At 50.1% G+C, this 24,014-nt stretch overlaps 1 protein-coding gene across 5 annotated transcripts in view; it reads left to right on the plus strand.

Moving 5' to 3' along the window:
- The first annotated feature begins 465 nt into the window (after positions 1–465).
- Positions 466–24,014, plus strand: part of TPM2 (tropomyosin 2) — a 64,633-nt gene continuing 41,084 nt past the window's right edge. For 4 of the 5 annotated variants that reach the window (XM_040420680.1, XM_040420678.1, XM_040420679.1 and 1 more), the window contains exon 1: positions 10,907–10,986. In XM_040420680.1, the coding sequence (XP_040276614.1) occupies positions 10,922–10,986 (65 nt within the window). In that variant the 5' untranslated portion in view covers positions 10,907–10,921. Of the gene's footprint in view, positions 619–10,906; positions 10,987–24,014 lie in introns of those variants that run through there. The other variant, XM_040420681.1, reaches the window with a different exon arrangement.

Genomic DNA, 24,014 nt, shown 5'->3' on the forward strand with positions numbered 1-24,014 from the left:
CCCCCTCCAGATTCCTCTGTCCTCCTCCAGACCCCAGTGTCCCACCTCCAGACCCCAGTGTCCCCCCTCCAGACCCCAGTGTCCCCCCCTCCAGATTCCTCTGTCCTCCTCCAGACCCCAGTGTCCTCTTCCAGACCCCTCTGTCCTCCTTCAGACCCCCATGCCCCCCCCAGACCCCTCTGTCCCCCTTCAGACCCCCATGCCCCCTCCTCTGTCTTCCTCCAGGCCCCAGTGTCCCCCTCCAGATCCCTCTGTTCTCCTCCAGACCCCATGCCCCCTCCTCTGTCCTCCTCTACACTTCTCTGCTCCCCTCTGGACATTGTGAAATCCAACATAACTAATCCTTCATGCCTCTGATATCTGCTGTTCTTTGATGGTCAGTAGGTCCCAGCACACAGTGGATTGAAGGGGATCACACTGACATTTTGGGGTTCATCTTTCCTTTATCTGATGTATTGAAGAGAACTGATACAAAGTGCTTTGTCTGTACAGCTGGAGGAGGAGGTGATGGCGATGCAGAAGAAGGTGAAGGGCACAGAAGAAGAAGTGGAGAAATATTCTGAGGCTGTGAAGGAAGCTCAGGAGAGGCTGGAGCTGGCGGAGAAGAAGGCCTCTGATGTAAGTGGTCATCTGTGGCACATACAGATACCATCGCTCACACACACTCTACAGTATAAATATAGATTCTTACATGCACACACACATATATATATATATATACACACATAGACACTGACATATCCACATGCATACATACACGTAAATAACTACATACACTCGCATATCCACAAATACATACATGTACACACTCTCCATATGTCCAATACATACATACTCATACATGAGCGGACACAGTACAGAGGCACAAAAACAGTTCTTGATCCAACTGCAGGGTTTTATTCACACAGCTTCACCTTAGTTGAAAGTCCTGGTGTTCATTCACACCATGCTGCAGGTTCTGCATAAAGAGTCCAACAGGTCCACGCCAAAGTTAAGTCCAGGATTTAGTTGACCTGTTTTCCCCAAATAGGTCACAAGCCTTCATCCAGGCCCAGGCCTCACCCCTCTCTGCTGCCGTCCAGCTGGCAGATAGTTGGGCGTCGGCAAAGCCCGGACCGGCACCCAGGATCCAGTCCGGCTGTCAATCAGTCCAGCAGCACACACTGGGAGGACAATCCCTTCCCCTCCGCACCAGACTACATATAAACATAGTCAGGATAATGACTACCGTCACACGCAAACTGGGATAGTGCAGCCCTAAACTGCCCGGACCCACTATCCATATCTACTTGCACAATCACCCTAGGCAGGGACCCACAACTGGACGACAGTCCCTATACTGTATTATGTGAAGGGGGACACACAAACAGGGACAAACAGACACACAAGATATAAGAGTAGTTGTATGAAAGCCAGTAAACACATTACAAGCATGCCAGAGGCAAACGAGAAACCCAAATCATGTCAAAGAGTCAGAACCAGGAGATCAATATGATAACAAATGCCAGAAGACGAAAACCTAGAATACCAAATCCGGAGAGTCTTCTGGAACACAAGGAACCAGGAGCACGCCTCCCAAGTCTCCCTCTTTTTGACCCAAGTCCCTCTGTCCCTCTTTGATCGATACATTTCCTGAATTTCTCCTCACAACACTGTCCCTTTGGCTTCTACCTGTAAATTAGACCAGAACTTCATTATTTGGTGCAATATCTATAATCCGATTATTTATTATCTAATATGTAAAGGGTATTGAAGAGCAGTGATGGCCAGTTCGCATTGCGGGCTGCCATCTTTTCTCAGAAGTCCGGCGATGCACAGGTAAGCCCTTAAAACAAATGCAGTCAGCGGGAGCAGGCAGTTCCGAGAACAGCCCGATGAAGGCCCCCGCGGCTGTTCTCGGAACTGCCTGCTCCCGGTGACCGCATTTGATTTCAGACCGGCTCGCGCACAGGCACAGGTAAGGACTTACCTGTGCCTCGCCGGACTTATGAGAAAAGATGGCAGCCCGCAATGCAAACTGGCCATCACTGTTGAAGAGTAAGAAAAGACCCGTCCCGGGGCTCCACATGCTGGAAAAATGAAGGAACTTCTACTCACCGATCCCGAATGCAGCAGTTCTGACAGAGTCTGACCTACAGGATCATAGTGACATAAAGCTGTCAGTAAGGCCAGGCAGAGACACACAGCATTATAAATCCGTATACGGCCGTGCGCTCCTGCAAGACGAGCAGCATCCAGGTTGGAGGGTCACGCCCACACACTTAGGGCTCTTTCACATGAACAGATGCCGTGCGGGTATTCCACTGCGTGAAAAAGAGCCAAGCCCGCTCCGGAGAGCAGAGACACGACGGAGCAGGGACATGACTGACAATACTCTGCGCCTCTCTGTGATCTTTTTACTACAGAATCACAATGAGATAAAGCTGTCCCCGTGATCAGAGAGACACAGAGCGTTATCAGTCATGTCTCTGCTCCGTGTCTCTGCTCTTTCATGCAGCGGATTACCCGCACGGCCTCCACCCAGAGAGCAGGGGCTGATCTCCGGCTGACCGACCTGCACGTCGGGTGGAGCTGTCCGCTGAACAGGCTGACGCCCTAAGGACAGCTGCACACGTTGGGGAATATGTGCAGTTTTCCTGTGAGGAAAAACCATAGCGTATTACAGTAGCAGCACAATGTATGAGATGACACAACTCTCATGTACACTCTGCAGATTTTTGTCTGTGCAGAAATTGAACGGCCGAGAGGATTCCAAAATAAATAGCTCGTCAGTTGTGTCTGCGCTTTGTCAGTTGTGTCTGCGCTTTGTCAGTTGTGTCTGCTCTTTGTCAGTTGTGTCTGTGTCTCGTCAGTTGTGTCTGTGTCTCGTCAGTTGTGTCTGTGTCTCGTCAGTTGTGTCTGTGCTTTGTCAGTTGTGTCTGTGCTTTGTCAGTTGTGTCTGCTCTTTGTCAGTTGTGTCTGTGTCTCGTCAGTTGTGTCTGCTCTTTGTCAGTTGTGTCTGCTCTTTGTCAGTTGTGTCTGTGTCTCGTCAGTTGTGTCTGCGCTTTGTCAGTTGTGTCTGCGCTTTGTCAGTTGTGTCTGCGCTTTGTCAGTTGTGTCTGTGTCTCGTCAGTTGTGTCTGTGTCTCGTCAGTTGTGTCTGCTCTTTGTCAGTTGTGTCTGCGCTTTGTCAGTTGTGTCTGCTCTTTGTCAGTTGTGTCTGCGCTTTGTCAGTTGTATGAAATAAAGAAAATAGAAATGTCAGTCCTGTGTCCCAGAACACGGACAGTTACTTGCGCTGCTGGTTCCGATGTGGTGTGGTGGGTAATTCACACTCGAGAGTCATGCAATAAAAAGGTTTGAAACCGCGCTGCTTAAGATTCAGTCGAACGCTGCACAGGTGAAAGAATCAGGGTATTAGCCTCCGTCCTCCTCTCTCAAGGGGTTCGATCCTCCTCTGATCGCCTCCTCTGTAGGATTAAATGACCGGCATATAGTGAAGTACCCTCTTAGTTGTTGGTAAAAATGGTTTTATTCTACTCACAAACAATGGTAGATAACAGGCATGTCACAATAAAATCAATTCAAACTCCTGCCCGACCCGGGTTTCGCTCTCTGGCTTCCTCAGGGGCGACAACTTGTCAGAGAGCGAAACCCGGGTCGGGCAGGAGTTTGAATTGATTTTATTGTGACATGCCTGTTATCTACCATTGTCTGTGAGTAGAATAAAACCATTTTTACCAACAACTAAGAGGGTACTTCACTATATGCCGGTCATTTAATCCTACAGAGGAGGCGATCAGAGGAGGATCGAACCCCTTGAGAGAGGAGGACGGAGGCTAATACCCTGATTCTTTCACCTGTGCAGCGTTCAACTGAATCTTAAGCAGCGCGGATTCAAACCTTTTTATTCTTTGTCAGTTGTGTCTGCGCTTTTTCAGTTGTGTCTGCGCTTTGTCAGTTGTGTCTGCTCTTTGTCAGTTGTGTCTGCGCTTTGTCAGTTGTGTCTGCGCTTTGTCAGTTGTGTCTGCTCTTTGTCAGTTGTGTCTGCTCTTTGTCAGTTGTGTCTGCGCTTTGTCAGTTGTGTCTGCGCTTTGTCAGTTGTGTCTGCTCTTTGTCAGTTGTGTCTGCGCTTTGTCAGTTGTGTCTGCGCTTTGTCAGTTGTGTCTGCGCTTTGTCAGTTGTGTCTGCTCTTTGTCAGTTGTGTCTGCTCTTTGTCAGTTGTGTCTGTGTCTCGTCAGTTGTGTCTGCTCTTTGTCAGTTGTGTCTGCTCTTTGTCAGTTGTGTCTGCTCTTTGTCAGTTGTGTCTGCTCTTTGTCAGTTGTGTCTGCGCTTTGTCAGTTGTGTCTGCTCTTTGTCAGTTGTGTCTGCGCTTTGTCAGTTGTGTCTGCGCTTTGTCAGTTGTGTCTGCGCTTTGTCAGTTGTGTCTGCTCTTTGTCAGTTGTGTCTGCTCTTTGTCAGTTGTGTCTGTGTCTCGTCAGTTGTGTCTGCTCTTTGTCAGTTGTGTCTGCTCTTTGTCACTTGTGTCTGCTCTTTGTCAGTTGTGTCTGCTCTTTGTCAGTTGTGTCTGCGCTTTGTCAGTTGTGTCTGCTCTTTGTCAGTTGTGTCTGCTCTTTGTCAGTTGTGTCTGCTCTTTGTCAGTTGTGTCTGCGCTTTGTCAGTTGTGTCTGCTCTTTGTCAGTTGTGTCTGCGCTTCGTCAGTTGTGTCTGCGCTTCATCAGTTGTGTCTGCGCTTCGTCAGTTGTGTCTGCGCTTCGTCAGTTGTGTCTGCGCTTCGTCAGTTGTGTCTGCGGCTCGTCAGTTGTGTCTGCGGCTCGTCAGTTGTGTCTGCGGCTCGTCAGTTGTGTCTGCAGTTTTAGCTGTGGATTTCACCCTTTTCAACATGAGGCTGAGATCTGCAGCAAAACTGCATCAAATCCACAGCATAAACAGTACGCTGCAGAAATGCACATAAAACAAAAATGAATGTGGATCTTATGTGCGTTCACCCGTGTGCAGGGGCCTCATACTCTGACGTGCTCCTGCATTGGCCGCAGGCTAACAGGGCTGCATCATAGTTCCACCGAGGCAGTGTCCACCAGGGGAACCGGGACACACTTACATGTGCACACATATACATACTCACATATACACACATATACATACACATATACTCACATATACATACATACACACATATACCGGTACATACACTCACATTTATATACATACACATATACATACACATATACTCACTTATATTCATACATACATACATACATATACAGTACAGACCAAAAGTTTGGACACATCTTCTCATTCAAAGAGTTTTCTTTATTTTCATGACTATGAAGGCATCAAAACTATGAATTAACACATGTGGAATTATATACATAACAAACAAGTGTGAAACAACTGAAAATATGTCATATTCTAGGTTCTTCAAAGTAGCCACCTTTTGCTTTGATTACTGCTTTGCACACTCTTGGTATTCTCTTGATGAGCTTCAAGAGGTAGTCCCCTGAAATGGTCTTCCAACAGTCTTGAAGGAGTTCCCAGAGATGCTTAGCACTTGTTGGCCCTTTTGCCTTCACTCTGCGGTCCAGCTCACCCCAAACCATCTCGATTGGGTTCAGGTCCGGTGACTGTGGAGGCCAGGTCATCTGGCGCAGCACCCCATCACTCTCATTCATGGTCAAATAGCCCTTACTTTCAAAGTTTTCCCAATTTTTCGGCTGACTGACTGACCTTCATTTCTTAAAGTAATGATGGCCACTCGTTTTTCTTTACTTAGCTGCTTTTTTCTTGCCATAATACAAATTCTAACAGTCTATTCAGTAGGACTATCATCTGTGTATCCACCTGACTTCTCCTCAACGCCACTGATGGTCCCAACCCTATTTATAAGGCAAGAAATCCCACTTATTAAACCTGACAGGGCACACCTGTGAAGTGAAGACCATTTCAGGGGACTACCTCTTGAAGCTCATCAAGAGAATGCCAAGAGTGTGCAAAGCAGTAATCAAAGCAAAAGGTGGCTACTTTGAAGAGCCTAGAATATGACATATTTTCAGTTGTTTCACACTTGTTTGTTATGTATATAATTCCACATGTGTTACTTCATAGTTCTGATGCCTTCATAGTCATGAAAATAAAGAAAACTCTTTGAATGAGAAGGTGTGTCCAAACTTTTGGTCTGTACTGTACATACACTCACATATACATATACATACACATATACATACACATATACTCATACATACATACATATACACATATACATACACTCACATATACACACATATACATACATACATATACACATATACATACACTAATTTACACACATGTACATATACACATACACACGCATACATACACTCAAATATAAAGACATTTATACATATGGATATACATACATACGTACATTCTCACATGTACATATTCACATATACATGCTCATACTTACATACACTCAGCTTTATATATTAGCTATGTGTATGTATGTGTGTGTATGTCCCGTAAACGAATCCGCACCGTCACATTTACGATCACCAGATTTGGCACACAGGTACATCAGGTGTCCGGGAAAGTTTTAGAGCGGGTCTCAGCTCTCTAGTATGTACCGTTCCTGAGATATTCCCAAAAAATGCATTATCCAATAGAAACCTTGTCACATGATCCTTATCAGCCAATAGAAGCTTGCAGGTCCTTAGTCTTCACATACACACAGTTTTACTCCAGGTTTCTATAACAACCCAGCCATTTTTCTTCAATGCTGTAGGTCAACTTTAAAGGGGCAGGGCGCTGTGGATGACACTGTTAAGGGAGCAGAGTGCTGTGGAGGTCACAGTTAAGGGGACGGTCAGTGTTAAGGGGTGGGGTGTTGTGGAAATCACTGTTAAGGAGATGAGGTCCTGTGGAGGTCACTAATATAAGGGCGGGCTGCTGTCAAAGTCACTGTTAAGGGGCCGGGATGGTGTGGAAATCACTGTTAAAGGGTGGGGTACTGTGGAGGTCACTAATAAAGGGGCGACCGCTGTGGAGGTCACTGTTAAAGGGTGGGGGCTGTGGAGGTCACTGTTATGGGGGAGGGGTGCTGTAGAGGTCACTGTTATGGGGGATACTGTCGATATCTTTTAATGACACACAGAAACATTAAATTAAAAAGATGAAATATATCCGTGTGAAGCCGCGTCCTTCTGCTAGTGTATATACAGTACAGACCAAAAGTTTGGACACACCTTCTCATTCAAAGAGTTTTCTTTATTTTCATGACTATGAAGGCATCAAAACTATGAATTAACACATGTGGAATTATATACATAACAAACAAGTGTGAAACAACTGAAAATATGTCATATTCTAGGTTCTTCAAAGTAGCCACCTTTTGCTTTGATTACTGCTTTGCACACTCTTGGCATTCTCTTGATGAGCTTCAAGAGGTAGTCCCCTGAGATGTTCTTCCCTTCACAGGTGTGCCCTGTCAGGTTTAATAAGTGGGATTTCTTGCCTTATAAATGGGGTTGGGACCATCAGTGGCGTTGAGGAGAAGTCAGGTGGATACACAGCTGATAGTCCTACTGAATAGACTGTTAGAATTTGTATTATGGCAAGAAAAAAGCAGCTAAGGGCTCTTTCACACTTGCGTTGTCCCGATCCGTCGTGCACTCCATTTGCCGGAGGTGCCCGCCGGATCCGGAAAAACGCAAGTGAACTGAAAGCATTTGAAGACGGATCCGTCTTCAAAATGCGTTCAGTGTTACTATGGCAGCCAGGACGCTCTTAAAGTCCTGGCTGCCATAGTAGTAGTGGGGAGCGGGGGAGCAGTATATTTACAGTCCGTGCGGCTCCCAGGGCGCTCCAGAATGACGTCAGGGCGCCCCATGCGCATGGATGACGTGATCCATGTGATCACGTCACCCATGCGGGGGGGGGCGCCCTGAAGTCACTCTGGAGCGCCCGGGGAGCCGCACGGACGGTAAGTACACTGCTCCCCCGCTCCCCACTACACTTTACCATGGCTGCCAGGACTTTAGCGTCCTTGCAGCCATGGTAACCATTCAGAAAAAGCTAAACGTCAGATCCGACAATGCGCCGAAACGACGTTTAGCTTAAGGCCGGATCCGGATTAATGCCTTTCAATGGGCATTAATTCCGGATCCGGCCTTGCGGCAAGTGTTCAGGATTTTTGGCCGGAGCAAAAAGCGCAGCATGCTGCGGTATTTTCTCCGGCCAAAAAACGTTCCTGTCCGGAACTGAAGACATCCTGATGCATCCTGAACGGATTTCTCTCCATTCAGAATGCATTAGGATAATCCTGATCAGGATTCTTCCGGTATAGAGCCCCGACGACGGAACTCTATGCCGGAAGAAAAGAACGCAAGTGTGAAAGAGCCCTAAGTAAAGAAAAACGAGTGGCCATCATTACTTTGAGAAATGAAGGTCAGTCAGTCAGCCGAAAAATTGGGAAAACTTTGAAAGTAAGGGCTATTTGACCATGAAGGGGAGTGATGGGGTGCTGCGCCAGATGACCTGGCCTCCACAGTCACCGGACCTGAACCCAATCGAGATGGTTTGGGGTGAGCTGGACCGCAGAGTGAAGGCAAAAGGGCCAACAAGTGCTAAGCATCTCTGGGAACTCCTTCAAGACTGTTGGAAGACCATTTCAGGGGACTACCTCTTGGAGCTCATCAAGAGAATGCCAAGAGTGTGCAAAGCAGTAATCAAAGCAAAAGGTGGCTACTTTGAAGAACCTAGAATATGACATATTTTCAGTTGTTTCACACTTGTTTGTTATGTATATAATTCCACATGTGTTAATTCATAGTTTTGATGCCTTCATAGTCATGAAAATAAAGAAAACTATTTGAATGAGAAGGTGTGTCCAAACTTTTGGTCTGTACTGTATATACACACATATGTACATACACTCGCATATATATACATACACACAGATATACATACATATACTGACATATATACATACACACATACATATGTACACTTTTAGATTGTTATTCTGCAATTCTGCTGCCCTAGGCACCTACCCCAAGTACAGCCCTGTACACAAACATATACATACACACATGTCCATACATATATATGTAAAGACACATATATACACCCCCATATGTATACACACAAATGCATATGCACATATACAGTATATACACACACATCCTAATATCTTCTCTGTATTACAGCCATCTATCCACAGAGATACAATCCCGCCCCGTATTACAGTCATTGATACGACTCAACCACATTATACATAATAAATCCTAGTTATGGAAAAGTGAAGGTACCTACCTAGTGTGGGGAAGGGCAGGGAAGACCTAGTGTGGGGAAGGGCAGGGAAGACCTAGTGTGGGGAAGGGCAGGGAAGACCTAGTGTGGGGAAGGGCAGGGAACACCGAGTGTGGGGAAGGGCAGGGAAGACCTAGTGTGGGGAAGGGCAGGGAAGACCTAGTGTGGGGAAGGGCAGGGAAGACCTAGTGTGGAGAAGGGCAGGGAAGACCTAGTGTGGGGAAGGGCAGGGAAGACCTAGTGTGGGGAAGGGCAGGGAAGACCTAGTGTGGGGAAGGGCAGGGAAGACCTAGTGTGGGGAAGGGCAGGGAAGACCTAGTGTGGGGAAGGGCAGGGAAGACCTAGTGTGGGGAAGGGCAGGGAAGACCTAGTGTGGGGAAGGGCAGGGAAGACCTAGTGTGGGGAAGGGCAGGGAAGACCTAGTGTGGGGAAGGGCAGGGAAGACCTAGTGTGGGGAAGGGCAGGGAAGACCTAGTGTGGGGAAGGGCAGGGAAGACCTAGTGTGGGGAAGGGCAGGGAAGACCTAGTGTGGGGAAGGGCAGGGAAGACCTAGTGTGGGGAAGGGCAGGGAAGACCTAGTGTGGGGAAGGGCAGGGAAGACCTAGTGTGGGGAAGGGCAGGGAAGACCTAGTGTGGGGAAGGGCAGGGAAGACCTAGTGTGGGGAAGGGCAGGAAAGACCTAGTGTGGGGAAGGGCAGGGAAGACCTAGTGTGGGGAAGGGCAGGGAAGACCTAGTGTGGGGAAGGGCAGGGAAGACCTAGTGTGGGGAAGGGCAGGGAAGACCTAGTGTGAGGAAGGGCAGGGAAGACCGAGTGTGGGGAAGGGCAGGGAAGACCGAGTGTGGGGAAGGGCAGGGAAGACCGAGTGTGGGGAAGGGCAGGGAAGACCGAGTGTGGGGAAGGGCAGGGAAGACCTAGTGTGGGGAAGGGCAGGGAAGACCTAGTGTGGGGAAGGGCAGGGAAGACCTAGTGTGGGGAAGGGCAGGAAAGACCGAGTGTGGGGAAGGGCAGGGAACACCGAGTGTGGGGAAGGGCAGGGAAGACCGAGTGTGGGGAAGGGCAGGGAAGACCGAGTGTGGGGAAGGGCAGGGAAGACCGAGTGTGGGGAAGGGCAGGGAAGACCTAGTGTGGGGAAGGGCAGGGAAGACCTAGTGTGGGGAAGGGCAGGGAAGACCTAGTGTGGGGAAGGGCAGGGAAGACCTAGTGTGGGGAAGGGCAGGAAAGACCGAGTGTGGGGAAGGGCAGGGAAGACCGAGTGTGGGGAAGGGCAGGGAAGACCTAGTGTGGGGAAGGGCAGGGAAGACCTAGTGTGGGGAAGGGCAGGGAAGACCTAGTGTGGGGAAGGGCAGGGAAGACTTACTGTGGAAAAGAGTAGATTTGAATGACTGAAGTGCAGGGGAGACACACTGCATGGAACTTTTGGGAAGACACAATTTAGAGAATTGCAGGAGGTGCTTATTATATGGGAATGTACAGACCAATCACAATAATGAATCCGGAGGGGGGGGGTTGCATTATGTCATTATGTCTGTAGAAGGTGAGGGCACATTGTGTGACTGCAGCTGTAGTAAGTGCACAGGAGATGAGGAGTTAAGAGGGAGGATGATGGGTGGAGAGTAGAGATACTGGGGGAAGTCCTTAACTAAGAGGAGGAACATGTTCAGCCAGGAGAGGAGACAGTTGAGCTCTGCTGGTGAGAGCGCTAAGAGGCACAATATGAGGTATGGCTGAGAGACGACATGTAGCAGAGCTGAGACACAACTCCTAAAAATACGATTTATCTGTGTGTTACATAGGACTGAAGGTAGTATATACTACATTATCTGTACTCAGAGAGTTATCACTGTGTTATCTGTGGTGTTACATAGGACTGCAGGTGACATCTACTGCATTATCTGTACACAGAGAGTTATCACTGTGTTATCTGTGGTGTTACATAGGACTGCAGGTAGTATATACTACATTATCTGTACTCAGAGAGTTATCACTGTGTTATCTGTGGTGTTACATAGGACTGCAGGAGACATCTACTACATTATCTGTACTCAGAGAGTTATAGCTGTGTTATCTGTGGTGTTACATAGGACTGCAGGTAGTATATACTACATTATCTGTACTCAGAGAGTTATCACTGTGTTATATGTGGTGTTACATAGGACTGCAGGTAGTATATACTACATTATCTGTACTCAGAGAGCTATCACTGTGTTATCTGTGGTGTTACATAGGACTGCAGGAGACATCTACTACATTATCTGTACTCAGAGAGTTATCACTGTGTTATCTGTGGTGTTACATAGGACTGCAGGTGACATATACTACATTATCTGTACTCAGAGAGCTATCACTGTGTTATCTGTGGTGTTACATAGGACTGCAGGTGACATTACTACATTATCTGTAATTAGAGAATTATCACTGTGTTATCTGTGGTGTTACATAGGACTGCAGGTGACATCTACTACATTATCTGTACTCAGAGAATTATCACTGTGTTATCTGTGGTGTTACATAGGACTGCGGGTGACATCTACTACATTATCTGTACTCAGAGAATTATCACTGTGTTATCTGTGGTGTTACATAGGACTGCAGGTGACATCTACTACATTATCTGTACTCAGAGAGTTATCACTGTGTTATCTGTGGTGTTACATAGGACTGCAGGTGACATCTACTACATTATCTGTACTCAGAGAGCTATCACTGTGTTATCTGTGGTGTTACATAGGACTGCAGGAGACATCTACTACATTATCTGTACTCAGAGAGTTATCACTGTGTTATCTGTGGTGTTACATAGGACTGCAGGTGACATATACTACATTATCTGTACTCAGAGAGCTATCACTGTGTTATCTGTGGTGTTACATAGGACTGCAGGTGACATTACTACATTATCTGTAATTAGAGAATTATCACTGTGTTATCTGTGGTGTTACATAGGACTGCAGGTGACATCTACTACATTATCTGTACTCAGAGAATTATCACTGTGTTATCTGTGGTGTTACATAGGACTGCGGGTGACATCTACTACATTATCTGTACTCAGAGAATTATCACTGTGTTATCTGTGGTGTTACATAGGACTGCAGGTGACATCTACTACATTATCTGTACTCAGAGAGTTATCACCAGTCTCAGCGCTTTCTCCTCACTCTGCTGTTGTAGTCTCTTGTGTCTCCAGTCCCTGCGCTCTCTCCTCACTCTGATGTTGTAGTCTCTTGTGTCACCAGTCCCTGCGCTCTCTCCTCACTCTGCTGTTGTAGTCTCTTGTGTCACCAGTCCCTGCGCTCTCTCCTCACTCTGCTGTTGTAGTCTCTTGTGTCACCGGTCTCAGCGCTCTATCCTCACTCTGCTGTTGTAGTCTCTTGTGTCACCGGTCTCAGCGCTCTCTCCTCACTCTGATGTTGTAGTCTCTTGTGTCACCAGTCTCAGAGCTCTCTCCTCACTCTGCTGTTGTAGTCTCTTGTGTCACCAGTCTCAGAGCTCTCTCCTCACTCTGCTGTTGTAGTCTCTTGTGTCACCGGTCCCTGCGCTCTCTCCTCACTCTGCTGTTGTAGTCTTATCTGTCACCTGTCTCAGCGCTCTCTCCTCACTCTGCTGTTGTTGTCTCTTGTGTCACCAGTCTCAGCGCTCTCTCCTCACTCTGCTGTTGTAGTCTCTTGTGTCACCAGTCCCTGCGCTCTCTCCTCACTCTGCTGTTGTAGTCTCTTGTGTCACCAGTCCCTGCGCTCTCTCCTCACTCTGCTGTTGTAGTCTTATCTGTCACCTGTCTCAGCGCTCTCTCCTCACTCTGCTGTTGTTGTCTCTTGTGTCACCAGTCCCTGCGCTCTCTCCTCACTCTGCTGTTGTAGTCTCTTGTGTCACCAGTCCCTGCGCTCTCTCCTCACTCTGCTGTTGTAGTCTCTTGTGTCACCAGTCCCTGCGCTCTCTCCACACTCTGCTGTTGTAGTCTCTTGTGTAACCAGTCCCTGCGCTCTCTCCTCACTCTGCTGTTGTAGTCTCTTGTGTCACCGGTCCCTGCGCTCTCTCCTCACTCTGCTGTTGTAGTCTCTTGTGCCACCGGTCTCAGCGCTCTCTCCTCACTCTGCTGTTGTAGTCTCTTGTGTCACCAGTCTCAGCGCTCTCTCCTCACTCTGCTGTTGTAGTCTCTTGTGTCACCAGTCTCAGCGCTCTCTCCTCACTCTGCTGTTGTAGTCTCTTGTGTCACCAGTCTCAGCGCTCTCTCCTCACTCTGCTGTTGTAGTCTCTTGTGTCACCGGTCTCAGCGCTCTCTCCTCACTCTGCTGTTGTAGTCTCTTGTGTCACCAGTCTCAGCGCTCTCTCCTCACTCTGCTGTTGTAGTCTCTTGTGTCACCAGTCCCTGCGCTCTCTCCTCACTCTGCTGTTGTAGTCTCTTGTGTCACCAGTCCCTGCGCTCTCTCCTCACTCTGCTGTTGTAGTCTCTTGTGTCACCTGTCTCAGCGCTCTCTCCTCACTCTGCTGTTGTAGTCTCTTGTGTCACCAGTCTCAGCGCTCTCTCCTCACTCTGCTGTTGTAGTCTCTTGTGTCACCGGTCCCTGCGCTCTCTCCTCACTCTGCTGTTGTAGTCTCTTGTGTCACCAGTCCCTGCGTTCTCTCCTCACTCTGCTGTTGTAGTCTCTTGTGTCACCAGTCTCAGCGCTCTCTCCTCACTCTGCTGTTGTAGTCTCTTGTGTCACCAGTCTCAGCGCTCTCTCCTCACTCTGCTGTTGTAGTCTCTTGTGTCACCAGTCCCTGCGCTCTCTCCTCACTCTGCTGTTGTAGTCTCTTGTGTCACCAGTCCCTGCGTTCTCTCCTCACTCTGCTGTTGTAGTCTCTTGTGTCACCAGTACCTGCGCTCTCTCCTCACTCTGCTGTTGTAGTCTCTTGTGTCACCAGTCCCTGCGCTCTCTCCTCACTCTGCTGTTGTAGTCTCTTGTGTCACCGGTCCCTGCACTCTCTCCTCACTCTGCTGTTGTAGTCTCTTGTGTCACCGGTCTCAGCGCTCTCTCCTCACTCTGCTGTTGTAGTCTCTTGTGTCACCAGTACCTGCGCTCTCTCCTCACTCTGCTGTTGTAGTCTCTTGTGTCACCAGTCTCAGCGCTCTCTCCTCACTCTGCTGTTGTAGTCTCTTGTGTCACCAGTCTCAGCGCTCTCTCCTCACTCTGCTGTTGTAGTCTCTTGTGTCACCAGTCTCAGCGCTCTCTCCTCACTCTGCTGTTGTAGTCTCTTGTGTCACCAGTCTCAGCGCTCTCTCCTCACTCTGCTGTTGTAGTCTCTTGTGTCACCAGTCCCTGCGCTCTCTCCTCACTCTGCTGTTGTAGTCTCTTGTGTCACCGGTCTCAGCGCTCTCTCCTCACTCTGCTGTTGTAGTCTTATCTGTCACCTGTCTCAGCGCTCTCTCCTCACTCTGCTGTTGTTGTCTCTTGTGTCACCAGTCCCTGCGCTCTCTCCTCACTCTGCTGTTGTAGTCTCTTGTGTCACCAGTCCCTGCGCTCTCTCCTCACTCTGCTGTTGTAGTCTCTTGTGTCACCAGTCCCTGCGCTCTCTCCACACTCTGCTGTTGTAGTCTCTTGTGTCACCAGTCCCTGAGCTCTCTCCTCACTCTGCTGTTGTAGTCTCTTGTGTAACCAGTCCCTGCGCTCTCTCCTCACTCTGCTGTTGTAGTCTCTTGTGTCACCGGTCCCTGCGCTCTCTCCTCACTCTGCTGTTGTAGTCTCTTGTGTCACCAGTCCCTGCGCTCTCTCCTCACTCTGCTGTTGTAGTCTCTTGTGTCACCAGTCCCTGCGCTCTCTCCTCACTCTGCTGTTGTAGTCTCTTGTGTCACCAGTCCCTGCGCTCTCTCCACACTCTGCTGTTGTAGTCTCTTGTGTCACCAGTCCCTGCGCTCTCTCCACACTCTGCTGTTGTAGTCTCTTGTGTCACCAGTCCCTGCGCTCTCTCCTCACTCTGCTGTTGTAGTCTCTTGTGTCACCAGTCTCAGCGCTCTCTCCTCACTCTGCTGTTGTAGTCTCTTGTCACCAGTCTCAGCGCTCTCTCCTCACTCTGCTGTTGTAGTCTCTTGTGTCACCAGTCTCAGCGCTCTCTCCTCACTCTGCTGTTGTAGTCTCTTGTGTCACCAGTCCCTGCGCTCTCTCCTCACTCTGCTGTTGTAGTCTCTTGTGTCACCAGTCCCTGCGCTCTCTCCTCACTCTGCTGTTGTAGTCTCTTGTGTCACCGGTCCCTGCGCTCTCTCTTCACTCTGCTGTTGTAGTCTCTTGTGTCACCAGTCCCTGCGCTCTCTCCTCACTCTGCTGTTGTAGTCTCTTGTGTCACCAGTCTCAGCGCTCTCTCCTCACTCTGCTGTTGTAGTCTCTTGTGTCACCAGTCCCTGCGCTCTCTCCTCACTCTGCTGTTGTAGTCTCTTGTGTCATCAGTCTCAGCGCTCTATCCTCACTCTGCTGTTGTAGTCTCTTCTGTCACCAGTCTCAGCGCTCTCTCCTCACTCTGCTGTTGTAGTCTCTTGTGTCACCAGTCTCAGCGCTCTCTCCTCACTCTGCTGTTGTAGTCTCTTGTGTCACCAGTCCCTGCGCTCTCTCCTCACTCTGCTGTTGTAGTCTCTTGTGTCACCAGTCTCAGCGCTCTCTCCTCACTCTGCTGTTGTAGTCTCTTGTGTCACCAGTCTCAGCACTCTCTCCTCACTCTGCTGTTGTAGTCTTATCTGTCACCTGTCTCAGCGCTCTCTCCTCACTCTGCTGTTGTAGTCTCTTGTGTCACCAGTCCCTGCGCTCTCTCCTCACTCTGCTGTTGTAGTCTCTTGTGTCACCTGTCTCAGCGCTCTCTCCTCACTCTGCTGTTGTAGTCTCTTGTGTCACCAGTCTCAGCGCTCTCTCCTCACTCTGCTGTTGTAGTCTCTTGTGTCACCAGTCCCTGCGCTCTCTCCTCACTCTGCTGTTGTAGTCTCTTGTGTCACCAGTCCCTGCGTTCTCTCCTCACTCTGCTGTTGTAGTCTCTTGTGTCACCAGTACCTGCGCTCTCTCCTCACTCTGCTGTTGTAGTCTCTTGTGTCACCGGTCTCAGCGCTCTCTCCTCACTCTGATGTTGTAGTCTCTTGTGTCACCAGTCTCAGCGCTCTCTCCTCACTCTGCTGTTGTAGTCTCTTGTGTCACCAGTCCCTGCGCTCTCTCCTCACTCTGCTGTTGTAGTCTCTTGTGTCACCGGTCCCTGCACTCTCTCCTCACTCTGCTGTTGTAGTCTCTTGTGTCACCGGTCTCAGCGCTCTCTCCTCACTCTGCTGTTGTAGTCTCTTGTGTCACCAGTCTCAGCGCTCTCTCCTCACTCTGCTGTTGTAGTCTCTTGTGTCACCAGTCTCAGCGCTCTCTCCTCACTCTGCTGTTGTAGTCTCTTGTGTCACCAGTCTCAGCGCTCTCTCCTCACTCTGCTGTTGTAGTCTCTTGTGTCACCAGTCTCAGCGCTCTCTCCTCACTCTGCTGTTGTAGTCTCTTGTGTCACCAGTCCCTGCGCTCTCTCCTCACTCTGCTGTTGTAGTCTCTTGTGTCACCAGTCTCAGCGCTCTCTCCTCACTCTGCTGTTGTAGTCTCTTGTGTCACCAGTCTCAGCGCTCTCTCCTCACTCTGCTGTTGTAGTCTCTTGTGTCACCAGTCTCAGCGCTCTCTCCTCACTCTGCTGTTGTAGTCTCTTGTGTCACCAGTCCCTGCGTTCTCTCCTCACTCTGCTGTTGTAGTCTCTTGTGTCACCAGTCTCAGCGCTCTCTCCTCACTCTGCTGTTGTAGTCTCTTGTGTCACCAGTCCCTGCGCTCTCTCCTCACTCTGCTGTTGTTGTCTCTTGTGTCACCAGTCCCTGCGCTCTCTCCTCACTCTGCTGTTGTAGTCTCTTGTGTCACCAGTCCCTGAGCTCTCTCCTCACTCTGCTGTTGTAGTCTCTTGTGTAACCAGTCCCTGCGCTCTCTCCTCACTCTGCTGTTGTAGTCTCTTGTGTCACCGGTCCCTGCGCTCTCTCCTCACTCTGCTGTTGTAGTCTCTTGTGTCACCAGTCCCTGCGCTCTCTCCTCACTCTGCTGTTGTAGTCTCTTGTGTCACCAGTCCCTGCGCTCTCTCCTCACTCTGCTGTTGTAGTCTCTTGTGTCACCAGTCTCAGCGCTCTCTCCTCACTCTGCTGTTGTAGTCTCTTGTGTCACCAGTCCCTGAGCTCTCTCCTCACTCTGCTGTTGTAGTCTCTTGTGTCACCAGTCCCTGCGCTCTCTCCTCACTCTGCTGTTGTAGTCTCTTGTGTCACCAGTCTCAGCGCTCTCTCTTCACTCTGCTGTTGTAGTCTTATCTGTCACCAGTCCCTGCGCTCTCTCCTCACTCTGCTGTTGTAGTCTCTTGTGTCACCGGTCTCAGCGCTCTCTCCTCACTCTGCTGTTGTAGTCTCTTGTCACCAGTCTCAGCGCTCTCTCCTCACTCTGCTGTTGTAGTCTCTTGTGTCACCAGTCCCTGCGCTCTCTCCTCACTCTGCTGTTGTAGTCTCTTGTGTCACCAGTCCCTGCGCTCTCTCCTCACTCTGCTGTTGTAGTCTCTTGTGTCACCGGTCCCTGCGCTCTCTCTTCACTCTGCTGTTGTAGTCTCTTGTGTCACCAGTCCCTGCGCTCTCTCCTCACTCTGCTGTTGTAGTCTCTTGTGTCACCAGTCTCAGCGCTCTCTCCTCACTCTGCTGTTGTAGTCTCTTGTGTCACCAGTCCCTGCGCTCTCTCCTCACTCTGCTGTTGTAGTCTCTTGTGTCACCAGTCTCAGCGCTCTCTCCTCACTCTGCTGTTGTAGTCTTATCTGTCACCTGTCTCAGCGCTCTCTCCTCACTCTGCTGTTGTAGTCTCTTGTGTCACCAGTCCCTGCGCTCTCTCCTCACTCTGCTGTTGTAGTCTCTTGTGTCACCAGTCCCTGCGCTCTCTCCTCACTCTGCTGTTGTAGTCTCTTGTGTCACCAGTCTCAGCGCTCTCTCCTCACTCTGCTGTTGTAGTCTTATCTGTCACCTGTCTCAGCGCTCTCTCCTCACTCTGCTGTTGTAGTCTCTTGTGTCACCAGTCCCTGCGCTCTCTCCTCACTCTGCTGTTGTAGTCTCTTGTGTCACCAGTACCTGCGCTCTCTCCTCACTCTGCTGTTGTAGTCTCTTGTGTCACCAGTCTCAGCGCTCTCTCCTCACTCTGCTGTTGTAGTCTCTTGTGTCACCAGTCCCTGCGCTCTCTCCTCACTCTGCTGTTGTAGTCTCTTGTGTCACCAGTCTCAGCGCTCTCTCCTCACTCTGCTGTTGTAGTCTCTTGTGTCACCAGTCCCTGCGCTCTCTCCTCACTCTGCTGTTGTAGTCTTATCTGTCACCTGTCTCAGCGCTCTCTCCTCACTCTGCTGTTGTAGTCTCTTGTGTCACCAGTCCCTGCGCTCTCTCCTCACTCTGCTGTTGTAGTCTCTTGTGTCACCTGTCTCAGCGCTCTCTCCTCACTCTGCTGTTGTAGTCTCTTGTGTCACCAGTCTCAGCGCTCTCTCCTCACTCTGCTGTTGTAGTCTCTTGTGTCACCAGTCCCTGCGCTCTCTCCTCACTCTGCTGTTGTAGTCTCTTGTGTCACCAGTCCCTGCGCTCTCTCCTCACTCTGCTGTTGTAGTCTCTTGTGTCACCGGTCTCAGCGCTCTCTCCTCACTCTGATGTTGTAGTCTCTTGTGTCACCAGTCTCAGCGCTCTCTCCTCACTCTGCTGTTGTAGTCTCTTGTGTCACCAGTCCCTGCGCTCTCTCCTCACTCTGCTGTTGTAGTCTCTTGTGTCACCGGTCCCTGCACTCTCTCCTCACTCTGCTGTTGTAGTCTCTTGTGTCACCGGTCTCAGCGCTCTCTCCTCACTCTGCTGTTGTAGTCTCTTGTGTCACCAGTCTCAGCGCTCTCTCCTCACTCTGCTGTTGTAGTCTCTTGTGTCACCAGTCTCAGCGCTCTCTCCTCACTCTGCTGTTGTAGTCTCTTGTGTCACCAGTCTCAGCGCTCTCTCCTCACTCTGCTGTTGTAGTCTCTTGTGTCACCAGTCTCAGCGCTCTCTCCTCACTCTGCTGTTGTAGTCTCTTGTGTCACCAGTCCCTGCGCTCTCTCCTCACTCTGCTGTTGTAGTCTCTTGTGTCACCAGTCTCAGCGCTCTCTCCTCACTCTGCTGTTGTAGTCTCTTGTGTCACCAGTCTCAGCGCTCTCTCCTCACTCTGCTGTTGTAGTCTCTTGTGTCACCAGTCTCAGCGCTCTCTCCTCACTCTGCTGTTGTAGTCTCTTGTGTCACCAGTCCCTGCGTTCTCTCCTCACTCTGCTGTTGTAGTCTCTTGTGTCACCAGTCTCAGCGCTCTCTCCTCACTCTGCTGTTGTAGTCTCTTGTGTCACCAGTCCCTGCGCTCTCTCCTCACTCTGCTGTTGTTGTCTCTTGTGTCACCAGTCCCTGCGCTCTCTCCTCACTCTGCTGTTGTAGTCTCTTGTGTCACCAGTCCCTGAGCTCTCTCCTCACTCTGCTGTTGTAGTCTCTTGTGTAACCAGTCCCTGCGCTCTCTCCTCACTCTGCTGTTGTAGTCTCTTGTGTCACCGGTCCCTGCGCTCTCTCCTCACTCTGCTGTTGTAGTCTCTTGTGTCACCAGTCCCTGCGCTCTCTCCTCACTCTGCTGTTGTAGTCTCTTGTGTCACCAGTCCCTGCGCTCTCTCCTCACTCTGCTGTTGTAGTCTCTTGTGTCACCAGTCTCAGCGCTCTCTCCTCACTCTGCTGTTGTAGTCTCTTGTGTCACCAGTCCCTGAGCTCTCTCCTCACTCTGCTGTTGTAGTCTCTTGTGTCACCAGTCCCTGCGCTCTCTCCTCACTCTGCTGTTGTAGTCTCTTGTGTCACCAGTCTCAGCGCTCTCTCTTCACTCTGCTGTTGTAGTCTTATCTGTCACCAGTCCCTGCGCTCTCTCCTCACTCTGCTGTTGTAGTCTCTTGTGTCACCGGTCTCAGCGCTCTCTCCTCACTCTGCTGTTGTAGTCTCTTGTCACCAGTCTCAGCGCTCTCTCCTCACTCTGCTGTTGTAGTCTCTTGTGTCACCAGTCCCTGCGCTCTCTCCTCACTCTGCTGTTGTAGTCTCTTGTGTCACCAGTCCCTGCGCTCTCTCCTCACTCTGCTGTTGTAGTCTCTTGTGTCACCGGTCCCTGCGCTCTCTCTTCACTCTGCTGTTGTAGTCTCTTGTGTCACCAGTCCCTGCGCTCTCTCCTCACTCTGCTGTTGTAGTCTCTTGTGTCACCAGTCTCAGCGCTCTCTCCTCACTCTGCTGTTGTAGTCTCTTGTGTCACCAGTCCCTGCGCTCTCTCCTCACTCTGCTGTTGTAGTCTCTTGTGTCACCAGTCTCAGCGCTCTATCCTCACTCTGCTGTTGTAGTCTCTTGTCACCAGTCTCAGCGCTCTCTCCTCACTCTGCTGTTGTAGTCTCTTGTGTCACCAGTCCCTGCGCTCTCTCCTCACTCTGCTGTTGTAGTCTCTTGTGTCACCAGTCCCTGCGCTCTCTCCTCACTCTGCTGTTGTAGTCTCTTGTGTCACCGGTCTCAGCGCTCTCTCCTCACTCTGCTGTTGTAGTCTCTTGTGTCACCAGTCCCTGCGCTCTCTCCTCACTCTGCTGTTGTAGTCTCTTGTGTCACCAGTCTCAGCGCTCTCTCCTCACTCTGCTGTTGTAGTCTTATCTGTCACCTGTCTCAGCGCTCTCTCCTCACTCTGCTGTTGTAGTCTCTTGTGTCACCAGTCCCTGCGCTCTCTCCTCACTCTGCTGTTGTAGTCTCTTGTGTCACCAGTCCCTGCGCTCTCTCCTCACTCTGCTGTTGTAGTCTCTTGTGTCACCAGTCTCAGCGCTCTCTCCTCACTCTGCTGTTGTAGTCTCTTGTGTCACCAGTCCCTGCGCTCTCTCCTCACTCTGCTGTTGTAGTCTTATCTGTCACCTGTCTCAGCGCTCTCTCCTCACTCTGCTGTTGTAGTCTCTTGTGTCACCAGTCCCTGCGTTCTCTCCTCACTCTGCTGTTGTAGTCTCTTGTGTCACCAGTCCCTGCGCTCTTTCCTCACTCTGCTGTTGTAGTCTCTTGTGTCACCAGTCTCAGCGCTCTCTCCTCACTCTGCTGTTGTAGTCTCTTGTGTCACCAGTCCCTGCGCTCTCTCCTCACTCTGCTGTTGTAGTCTCTTGTGTCACCAGTCCCTGCGCTCTCTCCTCACTCTGCTGTTGTAGTCTCTTGTGTCACCAGTCTCAGCGCTCTCTCCTCACTCTGATGTTGTAGTCTCTTGTGTCACCAGTCCCTGCGCTCTCTCCTCACTCTGCTGTTGTAGTCTCTTGTGTCACCAGTCCCTGCGCTCTCTCCTCACTCTGCTGTTGTAGTCTCTTGTGTCACCAGTCTCAGCGCTCTCTCCTCACTCTGCTGTTGTAGTCTCTTGTGTCACCAGTCCCTGCGCTCTCTCCTCACTCTGCTGTTGTAGTCTCTTGTGTCACCAGTCCCTGCGCTCTCTCCTCACTCTGCTGTTGTAGTCTCTTGTGTCACCAGTCTCAGCGCTCTCTCCTCACTCTGCTGTTGTAGTCTTATCTGTCACCAGTCTCAGCGCTCTCTCCTCACTCTGCTGTTGTAGTCTCTTGTGTCACCAGTCTCAGCGCTCTCTCCTCACTCTGCTGTTGTAGTCTCTTGTGTCACCAGTCCCTGCGCTCTCTCCTCACTCTGCTGTTGTAGTCTTATCTGTCACCTGTCTCAGCGCTCTCTCTTCACTCTGCTGTTGTAGTCTCTTGTGTCACCAGTCCCTGCGCTCTCTCCTCACTCTGCTGTTGTAGTCTCTTGTGTCACCGGTCTTAGCGCTCTCTCCTCACTCTGCTGTTGTAGTCTCTTGTGTCACCAGTCTCAGCACTCTCTCCTCACTCTGCTGTTGTAGTCTCTTGTGTCACCAGTCTCAGCGCTCTCTCCTCACTCTACTGTTGTAGTCATATCTGTCACCTGTCTCAGCGCTCTCTCCTCACTCTGCTGTTGTAGTCTCTTGTGTCACCAGTCTCAGCGCTCTCTCTTCACTCTGCTGTTGTAGTCTCTTGTGTCACCAGTCTCAGCGCTCTCTCTTCACTCTGCTGTTGTAGTCTCTTGTGTCACCAGTCCCTGCGCTCTCTCCTCACTCTGCTGTTGTAGTCTCTTGTGTCACCAGTCCCTGCGCTCTCTCCTCACTCAGCTGTTGTAGTCTCTTGTGTCACCAGTCTCAGCGCTCTCTCCTCACTCTGCTGTTGTAGTCTCTTGTGTCACCAGTCTCAGAGCTCTCTCCTCACTCTGCTGTTGTAGTCTTATCTGTCACCTGTCTCAGCGCTCTCTCCTCACTCTGCTGTTGTAGTCTCTTGTGTCACCAGTCCCTGCGCTCTCTCCTCACTCTGCTGTTGTAGTCTCTTGTGTCACCAGTCTCAGCGCTCTCTCCTCACTCTGCTGTTGTAGTCTCTTGTGTCACCAGTCCCTGCGCTCTCTCCTCACTCTGCTGTTGTAGTCTCTTGTGTCACCAGTCTCAGCGCTCTCTCCTCACTCTGCTGTTGTAGTCTCTTGTGTCACCGGTCTCAGCGCTCTCTCCTCACTCTGCTGTTGTTGTCTCTTGTGTCACCAGTCCCTGCGCTCTCTCCTCACTCTGCTGTTGTAGTCTCTTGTGTCACCAGTCCCTGCGCTCTCTCCTCACTCTGCTGTTGTAGTCTCTTGTGTCACCAGTCTCAGAGCTCTCTCCTCACTCTGCTGTTGTAGTCTCTTGTGTCACCAGTCCCTGCGCTCTCTCCTCACTCTGCTGTTGTAGTCTCTTGTGTCACCAGTCTCAGCGCTCTCTCCTCACTCTGCTGTTGTAGTCTCTTGTGTCACCAGTCCCTGCGCTCTCTCCTCACTCTGCTGTTGTAGTCTCTTGTGTCACCAGTCTCAGCGCTCTCTCCTCACTCTGCTGTTGTAGTCTCTTGTGTCACCAGTCCCTGCGCTCTCTTCTCACTCTGCTGTTGTAGTCTCTTGTGTCACCGGTCCCTGCGCTCTCTCCTCACTCTGCTGTTGTAGTCTCTTGTGTCACCAGTCCCTGCGCTCTCTTCTCACTCTGCTGTTGTAGTCTCTTGTGTCACCGGTCCCTGCGCTCTCTCCTCACTCTGCTGTTGTGAATTTTTTATGTGTGACCCAAGAAGTCGTTAGATTTCACTTCTGGGTTATTGGAAGTTTACCGTCCATCTCTGAAAATGGGTTTACAGATGATATACGTTTAGTACTTGGTGACCCCTAATAAATATTATAATCCTCCTTTTTTAGGAGCAGCGCCCGGTAGCCGGCTTATTAAAGTTATTTTATCTTCATTGTAGTGACGGTGATATCATCGTTGTGGTGACATCAGTAGTGACGGTGATATCATCGTTGTGGTGACATCAGTAGTGATGGTGATATCATCGTTGTGGTGACATCAGTAGTGACGGTGATATCATCGTTGTGGTGACATCAGTAGTGACGGTGATATCATCGTTGTGGTGACATCAGTAGTGACGGTGATATCATCGTTGTGGTGACATCAGTAGTGACGGTGATATCATCGTTGTGGTGACATCAGTAGTGACGGTGATATCATCGTTGTGGTGACATCAGTAGTCACGGTGATATCATCGTTGTGGTGACATCAGTAGTGACAGTGACATCAGTAGTGACGGTGATATCATCGTTGTGGTGACATCAGTAGTCACGGTGATATCATCGTTGTGGTGACATCAGTAGTGACAGTGA

Source organism: Bufo bufo, chromosome 2 (genome assembly GCF_905171765.1).
Source record: "Bufo bufo chromosome 2, aBufBuf1.1, whole genome shotgun sequence".
NCBI lineage: Eukaryota > Metazoa > Chordata > Amphibia > Anura > Bufonidae > Bufo > Bufo bufo.